The 16,805-nt window shown below is 38.2% G+C and overlaps 1 protein-coding gene across 2 annotated transcripts in view; it reads left to right on the forward strand.

Moving 5' to 3' along the window:
- The window catches only part of LOC132847458 (inositol polyphosphate-5-phosphatase A), a 150,381-nt gene that overhangs the window by 30,067 nt on the left and 103,509 nt on the right, over nt 1-16,805 (forward strand). For both annotated transcript variants that reach the window (XM_060872755.1, XM_060872754.1), the window contains exon 2: nt 4,498-4,539. In XM_060872755.1, the coding sequence (XP_060728738.1) occupies nt 4,498-4,539 (42 nt within the window). The remainder of the gene's footprint in view (nt 1-4,497; nt 4,540-16,805) is intronic.

The raw sequence follows: 16,805 nt of genomic DNA on the forward strand, positions 1-16,805 counted from the left end.
GTGGAGACTCTCTAATTAGCAGCAAATTAACAGATGCTCAACAGAGAGAAGGTGCAGACCTCATTTTGGAGGAAACCCTAGAGAAAGTAAGGCCTACTTCTGCACTCATCCTCTCGAGAGCGGTACTCTGTAAGAGGAGAGCGACCCTATATACACAGCTGCTCAAGGTCACAGCTCTTTAACACTGATATCCTGCAACTGTTTTATAAATATACAATAGACTCTATTACCAACAAGTGCTTCAGGTTTGAATTTAGATTTGTATTCATTCACCTGGAGGAATAGGAATAGGAACAGGTACAGAGCTGTTGTTTCCACTAACTGACCGGCCACAGGTGAAACCTAGACACAGCCACAGCTAAAAACACACACACACAGTCACACACACATACACATGCACACATTGTAACCAGAGACATGAAGCCACAACATAACATAAGGTCTGACTCAGAAGTGCTATACAAGTGAAAGCAGTCAGTCAAGCTAGAAATAAAGCACACTTTATTACAAAGACAAGAGTCATGTAATACATATATCTGCAAGGCATCTAGTTCTGTATCAATATATACAATTAAACTGCATAATATTTGCACTTGCTGGCTCAGTGATATTACATATAATCTCTAATATTATTTGAATCAGAAATTTCTCCATGCAGTTTTTTTATGGTGATGCAATTTGTCTTGCATCCAAATCAATCATGGCTGTGACTTTTAGTCTCAATTCTCAATTTGTGGGGTTTTTTTTATGTCTAATTGTTATGAAAGAGTAGTAATAGTGTCATGATAAACCTAGACCTAGACCTAGTTTTTAATAGACCAAGAGTTTTCTAAAAGCTTGTGATGATCTCATTTTAATGCTTCACTAACTGACTGATCGAAGCTCACAAAATGTCACTGTGGTATTTTTTGACTCATATTTTTTAAGAAACAAGAAGCCACTGGAAAATAGTTAATATCAAACACAGACATGGACGGTTGTCAAAAAAAAAGTCTTAAGGATTGATATAAAAATGCACAATATTTGAAAATATTGGTATATTTACAGTTTATGTAGCAGTTGGTCATGAGAGAACTTCAGAAAATTATTCATGAGAAGAGAGTGAGTATATTGTAGGCTGAAGTTTCCTTGCTTTGTTCCTGTTGTCTTATTTTTTTCAACCTGCATCCCAAGAACATACCTAGATCACAGTTCTGACTAATGACTCGAGTAATTTTTTTAATTATCTCTCTCCCTCAAATAGCATATTTGTACTATAACAGTTGACATGCTAATTACTCTAAACTTTAAAATTACATAAAGGTGGTGGAAGTGTATTGGCTTATGCTTGTGATGCTGTGGATGTGTACTTAACAGTTAAAAGGGATATCAAAATATCCATTTATCCATCCATCCATCTATGCATCTTCTATTCCGCTTATCCTGCACAGAGCCTGGAACTTACCTCAGGGATAAAGGCCATGAAACAGGGGACCCCCTGGCTGGGGTGCTAACCTATCACAGTTTAGTCTCTCACACACACCTGTTTACACCCTCAGCATACAGTGAATGTCTTTGGACTGGGGGAGGAACGCAGAGGAAATCCCCAAAGCACAGGGTGAAGATGCAAACACCACACACTCAGAGCAGAGGTGGAAATACTCCAGAGGTGTGAACATGCTAATGTGCTAACCACTATGCCACCGTGTCCTCTCATTAAAATATTTGATATAATACTCCCAAGCAGAAACTGACACAAATGTGGTTTCTTTTACACATCACTTTCTTTATAGTGAGTCTGGCGTCTGTAATTAAATATCTAACACTTTGATGACATTCAAGTGTCTGTTCAGCTACTGAGTACTGATTAACATGGCACATGTGATTTCTTTTCATGCTTTTGACCTTTTTTGTCAAACATGCACATATGATCATGTGTACTCTTAATTAATTTCCACAGAACTACAGTCATGATTGAACTAGCACTTGTTTTATGTATATATTTAAAAAAAAAATAAAAAGACCAAATGCCATAAATGTCAGGATATTGTGCGTGTGTGTGCATGTGTGTGCATGTGTGTGTGTGTGCGTGTGTGTGTGTGTGTATGTACACACAGGTTAAATGGACAATAGATGTTAAATGAACAGTCGGCCTGCAGACATGCCTTTTGTTGTTTTGTTTTTTCCCGCCTCGTAACAGATATATTTTTATCACAATTTTAACAGCTACTTAAATAATTAAACATGCCAGTCCATCTCATCAGTCACTTCAGGGTGAAATTAGGTCTTTTGAGTTATGTGCTCTGTTTCATTGTTGAGTTTTTGAGTGAAATGGTGCATGCAGAAATGACTCCCTCTCTCCTCGCATTTATTTTATACATTTAGTCAGTGTTTGTATAGGGAGCTTAATGTTCGGTGCATAATATCAAACATTGGTTTTATGATTAACTGGTTACTTGTCACTGTAGTGGAATCATTTGGGTAGATTTTACAGTCGCTCTATGGTCTATGGTTCTAGTGAATGATCAGGAAGATACATTAATTAAGATCTGTTCATGAAGATAAAATTTATTTTAGTTTAGAAGTTGATTCTTAGCAGTCCGGTTGAAGCATTAGTATATTATATCTACCTGTATATTATCTTAAACAGCTTAATATACAAGTGACCAGGGTTCATTTTGTAATTGTCATGAGCATAAAGAAAGTGATCTTGTGAATTAATATATAAAGCTTTTGTGTGAACTTTTTCCCTTCAGTGTAGCATTTGTTGGAAAGTTTATTAAAAGTATTTACACATAACCATTTGCTCGTTTTGTTTATGCTAGGCTATTAAAATCTTTGCAAGTATCATTTGTATTTTTTAATACCTAAGCACCTTTTTATTTAGATTGTATGTGTAGCATATTCCATTTATATTTATTTCTCTTGTGTGCTGTGTACTGCCAAAATTATTTCCTTCAGGATTAATAAAGGTCTTACTTATATTAATATCTGAATAATTTATAATGAATTAATCCTGATATTAAAATGTCTTGATGCTAGCGTTTCTGTCTTGCTGAATAATGTCTATCTTCAGTCTGATTAGACAGCTTGCTTTCATCTGAGTGTATTGTGCAAAAGTTGTATATTTTTTTAAACCCTGTGGGCTGCTAAGTACAGACAAGATCCAGTTTGAGACCCACATCTTGGAAAGAAGTGAAAGTTCTTGTAGTTTTGGGTAGGCTTGTGTGAGTGGGCGGCCGGTTGTTAGTCCAGTGTTTGGGAAAACTTTGTACAAGGGCTTGGCTTGTGCTCTTTAATTCTTATACACACATTCACTGTGCTGGGGATAGACTTTGACAAACATAGAGACAAAATTAATAATGTAATGTAGCTGGTTGTTTTTGAACAGACAGATGTGCCTCCAGGTTCTTTAAATCCCTGACACACTTAAACACAAACCAGTTGCACAGACATACAGGTGGAACACAAGTGCCACTGGTGTCTGCTGTCTTACTGTCCATATTTAGTGTACCCAATTTTAACTGTCTCCCTGACCCTGACTAATAGCAAGGTTGTGTTTTTTTGTCCATATATAGCTGTGTAGTCTTTTGTGTGTGTGTGTGTGTGTGTGTGTGTGTGTGTGTGTGTGTGAGAGAGAGCGAGAGAGAGAGCGAGAGAGAGAGCGAGAGAGAGAGCGAGAGAGAGAGCGAGAGAGAGAGCGAGAGAGAGAGAGAGAGAGAGAGAGAGAGAGAGAGAGGCCTGCTCAGGCACCTCTGGGAATTGTGCCGTCTTCTCTTCTGTTACTTTTCCCGACTTTCCCCATATTTACTACTTAAGTTGCAGTCCCTTTGCTCCTGGGACTAGTTCCCTGGATCAGACCAGAGTTCTGAATCGAGTGAAGACACAGATTAAGTTCTATTTTTAAGACTCACTAAGCTGGAGTTGGATTCAATTCTTAAAAGTTTTATAATTTTGTAGCAATAAGAGATTGAACTGAAACTGATCCATGGTGTGACTTGGACATGGCACAGTTTACTTATAAATCTAGATTTTGTGTAATGCACTCTTGTGGCTGAGTTGCCATAACCTTGATCTCCAGTGGTTGCTACTGTACTCTGCTACGCTTCAGTGTGGTGAATGCAATATTTACAAGCTATACATTCAATAAACTAATTCAAGTATAGGAATATAACAAAATCCAGGCTGTCAGGCAAACAGGACATCAGCTGGTGAATGTAGTCTATTGAAGTATTTCACACTTGAACACAGCCCATAGATCAGTACACATCTCTCTAAAATCAGGATCCATTAACATACATACAGTACAACTGTACATTCATGCTGGATATAAAGGTTTACTCAGTTTGAAGGTAAACATGATCTACAGGCTTGACAGTGATGTATTTTTCTGCTTGTTTATGTTTGACTTGAACTGTGTTGTTTACATGATGATAAGTAACAGCTTTCTGCTTGTTGAATCTGCTTACATGTATAATTTCACTGTCTCATTGTTGTCTCTTTCCTGTCCTCTTACAGCCTGAAAACCTTCAGAAGACATGGCTGAGGGAGTTCTATCAGGTAAGCGGCCAACGTTGCTCTTCTACAATTTTGTATTGAACCTTAAACAGATGAATGGAACAAGGCCATGACCTATAGCCTAGTACACTGGGCTGCTTCCAGTCAAACTGTTTACAGGTATGACCTCATACATGGTAGTGCTAACCTCATGGTTGGCTTTCTAGCTTGTGTTTAAGGGGAAGAGATCAAGTATGTGAAAAAAAGTGAGTTTTTTTAGGGTCATGCACATGAGTGTATCAGAACCATCCGTAACTGTGTCTGCAGTCTGATTGCACAGATAGCTGCTTCAAATTTGTTGTTCAGACATGAGTACCATATGCATCTTGCAGGCTCTCTCTCTCTCTCTCTCTCTCTCTCTCTCTCTCTCTCTCTCTCTCTCTCTCTCTCTCTCTCTCTCTCTCTCCCACACACACGCACACACACCGCCTTTGATCTGGTAGCAAGCGTTTAAAAAAACCCACAGCTTTTTCCATTGCCTGCTGGGGGGAAGTTGGTTGCAAAAGAGAGTTTTGTATGAGTGTAACAGGATCTGATCTGATCAAAATAATCTATGTTTGTTAAAGAAAAGTACAATTGTTTTTCTTTAAACTGCAGCTTATAGATGTTTTTTTGTGCTGACATGAAAACTGGGTCTAACATGTTTCATAATAATAATATTACCACTGTGTTATGCTTAGTTTTTTTACTCTAACAACTACATAAAGTAATAATAATAATAATAATAATAATAATAATAATGATAATAATAAGTAATATTATCATTATTATTATTATTATTATTATTATTATTATTATTATTATTATTATTATTATTATTATTATTATACAACTACTATTAAAAAACATCAGCAAATAGAACTCATTTATTACAAATAAGGTAAAAAATTTTGCTAACTGTGATGTTCAAAATTGCTCACAGCGCACAGGGTCAGACTTGATACAGAACAGAGAGGGTTCAAAGTCTTGCTCAAGGGTCTAACCATGCCAGCTTGCCAGTGGTGGGACTTGAACCCTTGACCTTCTGATCAGTAACCCCCAGAGTCTTGCCAGTTGAGCCACCACTCAATGCTAAGCAGTCTAAAGCTCCATATTTTCCCTTGCTAATAAATCTCATTTTCCTAGGACTAGATAATTTGAGATAATGTTCCAGATCTTTAAATTTTCCTTCAGATTATTTAAAACTGACTGTCACACATTTGAAATGGGCTAAGGTCCTCTGCAGGAGTGAAACAGGTTTTCTTGACCTTTCTGCTGCTTCACAGCTGGATTTCAACATCATTCATTATTCATTCATTCATCTTCTACCGCTTATCCGAACTACCTCGGGTCACGGGGAGCCTGTGCCTATCTCAGGCGTCATCGGGCATCAAGGCAGGATACACCCTGGACGGAGTGCCAACCCATCGCAGGGCACACACACACACACTCTCATTCACTCATGCAATCACACACTAGGGCCAATTTTCCAGAGATGCCAATCAACCTACCATGCATGTCTTTGGACCGGGGGAGGAAACCGGAGTACCCGGAGGAAACCCCCGAGGCACGGGGAGAACATGCAAACTCCACACACACAAAGTGGAGGCGGGAATCGAACCCCGACCCTGGAGGTGTGAGGCGAACGTGCTAACCACTAAGCCACCGTGCCCCCCCGGATTTCAACATGTGTGTGAAAAAATGGTGTGAAAGCAGAGTCACAGCCTGCCATAGAACTACACAGTGATCTGATGTAACAGCTGTTCTCTGTCCAGCTTATTCTCTCATTAACACTTTACAGAGAGGTGCCAGTTTATCACTTAACTGTAATAGCTTGACTGAGCAGTATACTGTAAGTGACCACCACCAAGCAAATATTACTTCTATATAGCAGTGACATTATGTGCACTCACTAACTGTTATCCACCTGGCATGTGTATAGTTAGCAACAGATCGATGGAACAGCTTGATCAGAACCAGTTTCTCAGTCCAGCAGTGACGTTGACTGCAGCTCTGCTGTGTGCACCTGTATAGGTGCTTTACCTGAGGTCAATGTTAATGTGGACAGGAAGGTGTGTCTTATACTCCGAATAATCAAATCAGTATTTGAGACTATTCCTGCTCCAGACGGAAGCTGTGCAGTTTATGGATCAGCTGAGCTGGATCGAGGCCTGTGCCTGCAGGATTTAGTGGTTTTGTCTTGCTAAGTGTCAAGCTCTGTAATGATACACATGATTCATACCACAGGGCATTTGCATATTATGAAAGGCAACACTTTTATAACTAGTAACCTCAGTCACCACATTATTTGCATATCAATCACACTTAAATTTGTTTTCTACTCTCCATAAACTGATTTTGAAATCCGATCGCTGATCACATCGACTGGATTAACGAGAGAAAACTTGAGAAACTTGACTATTTGGATGCAAAGTAATATGAAAAACTCACAAAAACTCGACTTAAAATATTAATTGAGGCAGTAAAAAGGTGAGCAGAAGCTTTAATTCTGTGTCCTATTCATGTTTTTTTCTTCACCAATAAAATAAAAGCAATCTCAAACACAGTGCCAACAAAATGGATTTTTCTACATTTTTCTACATTCTGCATTCAAGTGATAAATATGATCTTTTTAACTTGACCTTCCCTGACCAAGAGAACAGGTCAGGACAACAGTCAGTGAAGGTGGTACAAATGTTATAGCTACATTTTAAATTCTTTCATGAATATTCATTTTATGATAAACAATTCTGATTAGCAGTACTAAGAAGCACAAGAGTATTCCATTTTATTGTATCAGAGAATGAGTGGTGTCTGTTTTTTCTAGACTCTTACAGCAGATCTATGTTGTTTTATGCCTGGCTGTTGGTTGGCTTTCACACCTTTTTTCCACATGTGTTAATCCAGCTGTGAAGCAGAGGAAAGGTCACCAAAAGTCACGTTACTCCTGCAGAGCTTCTGTTATCTGCCTCCACTTACAGTACAAAACAAAGCTGTAGAGAGTACGACAGATTCTGCAAGATCACAACATTAGAGTGCTGAACATCAAGAGAGCTTTTAGATTAGAATTATAGTATGCTAAGGTACTATTTGTGAGGAACTTAAATAAATAATGCTAGCAATAGCTCTTTAGCTAGTGCAAATGTGATCTCAGTTCCGGATTCTCTGACTTTGACCTATGGAGTGTCTGATATTGGTTTGTGAGGGGAAAATAAATCTTTGGATATTGTGATTGTTAGGTGGACGTGGAACAAGCTGTCACTGGATTAAAACAAGTTTACACTACTTTGTCTTTGAAGGTTTGTTAAGAGTTTTGTAGAAAGCAACAGGCTTCAGTGTGGGTTACAGATTTTACCCTTTGTGTGGTGTTCAGGTAAGCATTCATTAAACAGATTATAACTTTATCACAAAAACTAATCACACATTCATTGTTAAATGTGATCTATGAATTGCAAACTTTTTCTCAATCCCAAACAGTATAAATAACATTTGGCATTAAAGACAACATATTATTTTTATGTATTTTTTTTCTTTTTCTGAAGTGTTTTTAAAACCCCAGTAATGTCTTGGGTTTGACCTGGGGTCTCATTTATAAAGCGTGCGTATGCACAAAACGGGGCTGGAAACGTGCGTACGCCATTTTTCGCGCAAATGTTGTGATCTATAAAAAACAAACTTGACGGGAAAATGTGCACACCTTTAAACAAACTTTGAGACGTGCGTACGCACATTCTGGAGACAAAGGGAATTGGCGACACAGATGGTGAGGTCGTGAACTGAAGTTAGATTGTAGAAAATACATGTGAGAAGAACGATTATAAGAATTAATGACATTTAATTTTCACTCCATTTCATACGTTATATCCACATTATCATGAAGATTAAATCCAACAGTGTTATTTGTGCCGATTGTTTTAGGCTATATACATCTAGTAAAATCCAAACGTAATTCAAAATGTATTAAAAATAAAATAATAATAATAATCAGCGATACTCCCTCCAGGGTGTATCCTGCCTTGATGCCCAATGAAGCGGCTCCCCGTGACCCGAGTAGTTCGGATAAGCGGTAGAAGATGAATGAATGAATGAATAATCAGCGCTGCCTTACAGTCACATTGTCCACAACGGGAGCGCAGGAGGAGATGGCGAGACCACATGTGATACAGAATAGCATGAAATACCCTTTTATTAGAGAAATGCAGAGCACAGTGTAAAAACAAAATATTTTCCTTAATGTACATATATCATAAAATGTCAAAGTACATACAATACAATACAATGCATACATACAATTGTACATACAATGTCAAATACAGTCATGAAGCACAATCGGTCCTAACTATTACGGTGTTCGTTAAAAAACCGTCACGAAGAAGCATGTGTTCACTATAACATTTTCGTCTTAAATTTTCGCCCACAAATTAATTCTGTGATTTTGTCAAGGTGTTAACGATCAGTCTAATTGCTAGAAACATATAAATCCTCCGGTGACCCGGGTATGTAATGCTTCATGATGGCACTGCTGGCAGTGTTGGAGGATTACGCCAATGGCAAAATAAGGAGAGAACGAGTTTTCAGGGACCATGATGATTTCCTGGCCCATGATGATGACTGGCTAATAAGCTGATTTAGAGTCCCTAGAGCTGTGCTCTTAGATCTATGTGTTGAATTGGGTCCAGTATTAGAGAGAGCAACACGCCGGAACCATGCCATCCCAGTCCAAATACAAGTCCTCACCACTCTGGGGTTCTTGGCAACCGGCTGTTTCCAGCGGGAATTGGCAGACAGGTAAATTATTTATATAAAAAAACTATAAGTAATCCTCAACTTTGTGTCTAAGACCTTTTTGTATATGAAATAATTCTATTGGAATCTATCATCTCACCCTGTAGGTCTGGTATATCACAGATCCCTGAGTGCCATAATATCTGTCGTTTTGAATGGTATACTTAATATGGGTAGTCGATACATCAGGTTCCCCTACACTGTGCGAGAGCAGGCCGAAATTAAAATGCAATTTGCAGCAATGTCTGGTTTCCCAAATGTAATCGGCGCAATTGACTGCGCTCATGTTGCTATAAGGGCACCATCTGAAAAGCATGTGCATTCTATTAATGTGCAAATCATATGTGACTCCAACATGACCCTCACAAACATTGTGGCACGCTGGCCTGGTTCAACACATGATTCCTTTATCTTGACACATAACAGTGTAGGGAACATACTAAATGCAGGCGCAGTACGTGATGGCTGGCTTCTTGGTGTGTTTAACAATATTAAAAAGTAGAAACTAACAATTTTGTTTTTAATATAATTATAACAATGTTGCTTTTAATATAATTATAACCTGCAGGCGACAGTGGCTACCCCTGAGACGCTGGCTCCTCAACCCATTTTTAAACCCGCTGAGCATAGAGGAAACTCATTATAATGAGGTCCACTCTCGTGCCCGCGCAGTTGTTTGCATTGACTATTTATGGTTAAAAATGGGCAGGTACAGGGCGGGATTTGAGGCTGGTTCACGTACGCACATCTGTGGGTGATCTGTGATTTATAAAGGGAACATTGCTTAGAGGAGTGCGTACGCACGGTTTTATAAATCGGATTTTTTTTTGGCGTACGGCATTTTTGGCTTTTGGGCGTACGTAAACTTTTAGTAGGGATCCAACGCACAGTTTTATAAATGAGACCCCTGAACAGTACCAAAGGGTTTAAAGAGTAAACATAACAGTAGGGTGAAAGAAGGTGGTTCTTGGTCATGTTTACTAGATAGCAGGCTTTCTGTAGTTAGTGTGTCTTTTGCTGCTATAGTTAGTATCATCATTTAAAAACAATGAACACATGGAGCTGAATGTTGTTCTGAGCTGTTTTGCATAATACATGACCTATACCAACTAGATACCAGTCCATAGTGAGAGATTTATTCATGCAAGTGAAGCGTACAAGATAGGGACACAATTGTTGTCAGTGAGATCTGAATGAGATATTTGATATATGTAAGTCCATTGAGTGAGACTGAGTGAGGTGAACGTGAGTGTGTGTGTGTGTGAGATAGAGAGAGAGAGAGAGAGACTGAATGAGTGAGTGTGTGAGTGAGTGAGGTGAACAAGTGAAGTGTACAAGATAGGGACACAATTGTTGTCAGTGAGGTCTGAAGGAGATATTTGTAAGTTCATGTTCTCAATATTGACTTTTTTGTGTTTATTAAGGAACTTGTATATTAATCAGGTTTGTGTATGTGTGTGTGACTAAGTGGGTTTGTGACTGAGTGAGATTAACATGTGTGAGTGAGGTAAGTGACTGAGTGTGTGTGTGAGTGAGTGAATGAGGTGAACAGGTGTGAGTGAGTGTGTGTGTGAGTGAGTGTGAGTGAGTTGGAATCATTGCAGGTCCTGTCGAATTGAGTTTAGAGCTGCCTGCATCTCTCCTTATCTTTCCGTATCTCTTATCTCTCTCTGTATGTGTACATGTGCACGTTCATGATGGTTTGAATCACATTTATCTCAAAGGACACCAAATGACAGTTACCACTTAGCACACATAGAGATCTGTAAACAAAGAAGTGACAAGCAGAGGGGGCAGGCTGAGGAGGGTGCAATTATAGAAGTGGTATTCATCACAATAGATTTGGCCATGCGGTCAGTCTAGTTTGAATAATATGGAAACCGTTTTTGTTTACTTTGGATCAAGTAGCTCAGTGTCCTCAAACATATCCACCATCTGTGTGTGTGTGTGTGTGTGTGTGTGTGTGTATGTGTGTGTGTGTGTGTGTGTTGCCCTGAGAGAAAGTAAATATAAAATTCTTCTCCTCTGCTGATAGATGTTCCTCACTGTTTTGCTGTTACTTGACTTTAAAGCTGGTCTGTACCAGTCTTATAGCGAACACTAGCCACTTTACCAGTCTAATAACTAATGCTTGCATCTTGACCAGTCTAATACTTTAGCTAAACCTAGCATTTGTACTAGTCTAATAGCTAATGCTAGCAACTTTGCCAGTCAAATATTTTAGCTAGCACTGGCATATTTACCAGTCTAATAGCTAACACACATATCGTCGCTGTCAGGCGGAATCCTCATATCTCCAAAACCGTTATTTTTCAGGAAATGAAAAAAACGGCGTACCTTATCTGCAGTGCACAGGGTTTAGTCCGCGTTGCAGTGCATTGTCTTGCGCAAAAATTCCTGTCCTCAGACGAGCACCAGACCTAGCGGGGGTCAAATTTTTTTTTTTCTTTTGAGCCCAGTGTTTTGAGGACATTTACCTCAGAAGACGTGTTGATTCGTTGCGACTCTTCTTGAGGAGAAATATGCCGCGAAGCTCTCCCACGGAGTGAGGAAGAGGTGGACAGATTGGTTAAGACTTTAGATTGGTTAATAACTTGTAAAAATAACAGACCCACGTGGGGACTGACCAATAGCATCGATATGTGAAAACATATGAAATTGACCAAATTTTGACATACAAGGTTTCCGCCCGACAGCGAAGATATTCACCAGTCTAATAGCTAACACTGGCATATTCACCAGTCTAATAGCTAACATTAGCATATTCACCAGTCTAATAGCTAACACTAGCATATTTACCAGTCTAATAGCTAACACTGGCATATTTACCAGTCTAATAGCTAACACTAGCATATTTTCCAGTCTAATAGCTCACACTAGCATATTTTCCAGTCTAATAGCTAACACTAGCATATTTACCAGTCTAATACCTTTTGAACTGCTGATTAATAACAATTTAATAACAGCTGAACAGCCAATATCAATATTTTTATTCTGTTATTCTACTCTAAAGATGGCAGTCCCGTCTTAAAGCATGAGAAATATCACCTGTATGTAGTTATACATTTCAGTAAGCCTTCACAGTAGGATAGCATTAAGTCCTTTACTCTTTACTCAGGGACTAGTATAAACACATGTAGTTTAACATTGAGCAAACGTATTGCTATTAAAAAACCTGTAATGTGATGGAGGTGAGAGAAATGGTGGGTGTTTTGGAATGAAAGTGTGCAGTGATTTGTGTGCGTGTGTGTGTTTGTCCATGTGCCCATGCTGTTAAGAGAGATCGGGGAAGGCCTGTATTTACTAGGCCTCACAAGCATGACGTCATGGAAATCTCACAATCTGTCATTTTCATTCTCTCTCTCTCTCTCTCTCTCTCTCTCTCTCTCTCTCTCTCTCTCTCTCTCTCTCTCTCTCTGTTGACGAGAACACCATGGGTGACTGGTAAATCTCTAAACTATGATCATGCTGTAAGTGTATGTTTGGACATATAAAATGGCACTTTCTCTCTGTAGCTCAGCTCCTAAGCTCATGTATGCAGCTTAGATATACTGTAGAACCTTACGCACTGGGAGAAATGTAATAAGAGCTGAGATTGTGGTTTAGCAGTATCTCATATAAAGCTGGATCTTCTTGTTACAATACAAAGGAGCACAGCGTGCTTATTATAATTTATGTGACAAAGTATCTTGGTTTTTCCATTCATGCACAAGTTTGATATGTGGTTGATTTAAGGTCAGGGTAATTTGCTGTGCGAGCATGCAACCAAATAGAGCTTTTACACTAGAGGAAGCAGCTCAGCAAATTCCTCATGATGCTGCATGTTGTTGCATTTCCACTGCCGGGTGAATCAGGTATAGCTTGTTACTTTATCTTTGTAATTGATACATTATTTTACTAAATTGTATAGTTATGTTTTAATTATCACTATTTCGATTGTTCATAGGTTTATCTTGCTCATTTACAGGTCTTCACTGCCTTCTTCAGTTAGATTAAGCAAGCGCTGGCTAGCTGACTAGTTGCTTTTAGTGCATCATTTCTAATTGCGTTGACCATTTTTGAACAAGCATTTTAACACTCTATCTTGCAAATAGAGACTGAATTAAAGCAGGAGCCTAGACCAACAGATTAAACAGAACACACACGCAAATATATAGTCACATACTTCAATAACAGACGACTGTGCTTCCTAATTTTAAAAACCATCAACTGCCACTGGTCTGCATTCATAGATCTCAAAATGGATTTTAGGGAGCCGAGGGGTCAGAGGAGCAGAATCAGGGGACCCAAGTATTTTAAAAATCACAATTTGCCTCTGTCAGTTATTATGTCCCTAAATGAAATGGAGTCAAGTGATAGATCTTATAAATATAGATTCTGGCTCCAGTAAATAACAAAGAATTATTGTACACATAATGTGTATTATTAGATTCATTGTAAAATAAATATGTAATTAGAGATCTGTGGGATTTGTTTTTCACTGTCTCTGACTGCTAAATCCCCTGTTTTCTAATCCCCTTGTTTAGACAGTTGACTGATAATAGAATCATCTGGAATAATAATATCTCTTGCTGAAGTCACTAAATATCAGCACACACAAATTTTCAGTAGTGTAGCAACTATGCCAGACTTTATCTTAATTTATTTTACTTTTTTATTTCTTTGATTTATTCATAATTGAATATTTTAGTTCAACTGTCAAGGTACAATATTTTAAACTTTATATGCAAAAGCTTATTTTATTTAGTTCTAAAGCTCACATGCATTCTTACATAGAAAAATTCAAGATAACGTGATAAATAAAATAACAAAAATGTTAACAAGAGAAAAGATCAACATGCAATGGACATATGGTGTTTGTTCTATATTGTACAAGATTTTTGAAAAAAAAAAGTCTGCAATTTATTGTTCAGACTAAAATGATAGTGATGGTAAAAAGAAATAAAAAATGAAACAAGAAAAAACAGTCCTGGACATATTCATGAATTTGGGGCAAATGACAAATGTGCTGATGAAATTTTTGCAGTGTGTCAGGGTTTCAAGGGGAAGGCGGAGGTGGAGGTGGAAGTGGTGAAAAGGGGGTTGATGATCTGTTCCTGATGCCCCGGTGCTGTTTACCCTAGTGTGAAATTATAGATCTTCAGCAGCATCTTATATCTATTGACAGTAGGTATGCGCATAGCATCAGATTTCAATTCAACTCAATTTTATTTATAAAGCACATTTAAAATCAGCCTGAGCTGGTCAAAGTGCTGTACATAGAGTTAAAAGAAAAGGGGGGAAAAAAGAACATAAATATAAAAGAACACGTACAAATTACACAACAATTAAAAGCACAGGAAAAGAGGTGTGTTTTTAACATGGATTTAAATTCAGCAAACGTAGAAGCAGTTCTGACTGGTGGAGGCAAGCTATTCCACAGCTTATCATATTACATAATTTATCACAATTTTAACATTATATAATGATATTGTTTAGCTCTAACTAAAAGTTAGCTGTTTAGTTGTTTCTTCTGAATACAGCTGGGAGTGTGACTTAGAATATGAAATCAGTGTATATGCATGCTTTTTATAATACTTCCCTCTGTGTGTGTGTGTGTGTGTGTGTGTGTGTGTGTGTGTGTGTGTGTGTGTGTGTGTGTGTGTGTGTGTGTGCATGCATGCGGGTGTGTGTGTGTGTGTGTGCTGGGCTTTAATTTATTACTTCGAGTTTCTCAGGGATGATGATGGTGTGTGTGTGCTGTATATCTTTTAGATATATCTGTCTATCTATTATGGGTTGTACGTTTAAATCAGAGCATATATGCTTGTCGTGTGTTTGTGTTGTACAGTATATGTATGTGTTATGCTGAGTTTTCCAGTACCTCAGTTCTTGAATAATTTTTTAGGATAGCCTGATTTGTATTTGCTTTGGAATAATTACATGGTTGAGAGGCTTATCTTGGCTCTTTCACTTGATTTGAATATGAAAAATCTTAAAAACATAGGAGGTCACTGACTTTGAAAGAGATCTGCATAATTCCACCAGTCCTGAGGGCAGTACTAGTGCACACACAAGTAATTTACATTCATGGTTTATATTTTTATTAGGGGTTTATGCAAAGATCATTCAAACCCAGCATGAACCTGTGGGTTTAGAAAGCTTTCCATGAATCAGAAGATCCAATGATGAAAGTAAAAACAAAATCAATGTTTTTTAGGGATGAGCGAGTACAGCATTATCTGTATCTGTTAACCATATGAATGATCTGTATCTGTACCTGTACTCGGAGTGGGTGGGGCCTAACCCGGAAGTAGGCGGGACTTGTCTTGAAATGGGCAGGGCTTTAACCGGTATGTTATTTTAAGCATGCAATTGATATGGGTTGATCAGAAATTGTTATATTTATTGCTGATTAGAAAAATATTTACAGGACAAGCATCAGGATCAATGCTTTTGCATTGATCAAGCTTCAGATCAATGGTTTTGATCACGATAGCAAAGGAACTATATTACAGAAGTTTTGCAACAATGAAAACAAAACAATGCAGTGCAATTATGAAGTAAAATGTAATGAACAACATAACTTTCTTTTTTAACTTTTAATTTTTTTATGATCAGTGTGATTTTTATTTTTTTTTTTTTGGTTCTTTTTTTATTTTTTTATTAGCTTAAAATTGTGTGTAGCTTAATAATTAATTTGTAATATTTATAACACTAGATTACTACCTTTATGTTTTTATGAAATACAGCAAAAACGTGTCAGACACTCAGTGTCTGGTTCCTGGTTAGAGACAGCTGAAGGTTTAAAAAAGAAAAAAAATCTCCGACAGTCAGAGACGCAATGCGAGTCGCATTCTACCAAGCAAGCACCATGTCTGAACGAACCCTCTTTTACCAGAACTCTACTGGTTAGTAAGTAAGTATTATTAACGTTACAACCCGAAGTAAAAAGCTGAAGAAACCCTAAACGTTAACGGAAAAGACCCGCGAACCCGAGTGTCTGAGGGAGAGACAGAGAGCTGTTCTGTGTGTGACTGTGAGTGAGCAGAGCGAGACACAGCAACACAATACATCTGTATGTGTGTAGGGGAGGGGCGCTGTGACTAGCCTATTACAGAACGCTGACACAATTAGATACCCAATGATGATTTTCATTCAATCCGAGCACAGATATTGACTCGTATTACTCGTATAATACTCGAACTCGGCAGAAGTACTTTATCCGTACCGGATACTCGTTTCAGCCGAGTATCCGGCTCATCTCTAATGTTTATCATGACTTTATAACTCTTTTGCTGTAATGCGTCTGATTCTGTCAACTCCACTCTCTGCACTAGTGATTGATGTGCCCAGTGTTGCCAGATTAGACGCCTCTTTAACAACCTGAACCAGAAGAAAATGGCCTTGTGCTGGTATAATTTGTCAGTGCAATTCAGGGCTGATTTTCAGTGAGCTGGAGGTGGGGTTTAAACTCATTACTTTAGGAATGTATACCATGCCTTGCAAAAGTACGCTGAAATTTT

Source organism: Tachysurus vachellii, chromosome 6 (genome assembly GCF_030014155.1).
Source record: "Tachysurus vachellii isolate PV-2020 chromosome 6, HZAU_Pvac_v1, whole genome shotgun sequence".
Lineage (NCBI taxonomy): Eukaryota > Metazoa > Chordata > Actinopteri > Siluriformes > Bagridae > Tachysurus > Tachysurus vachellii.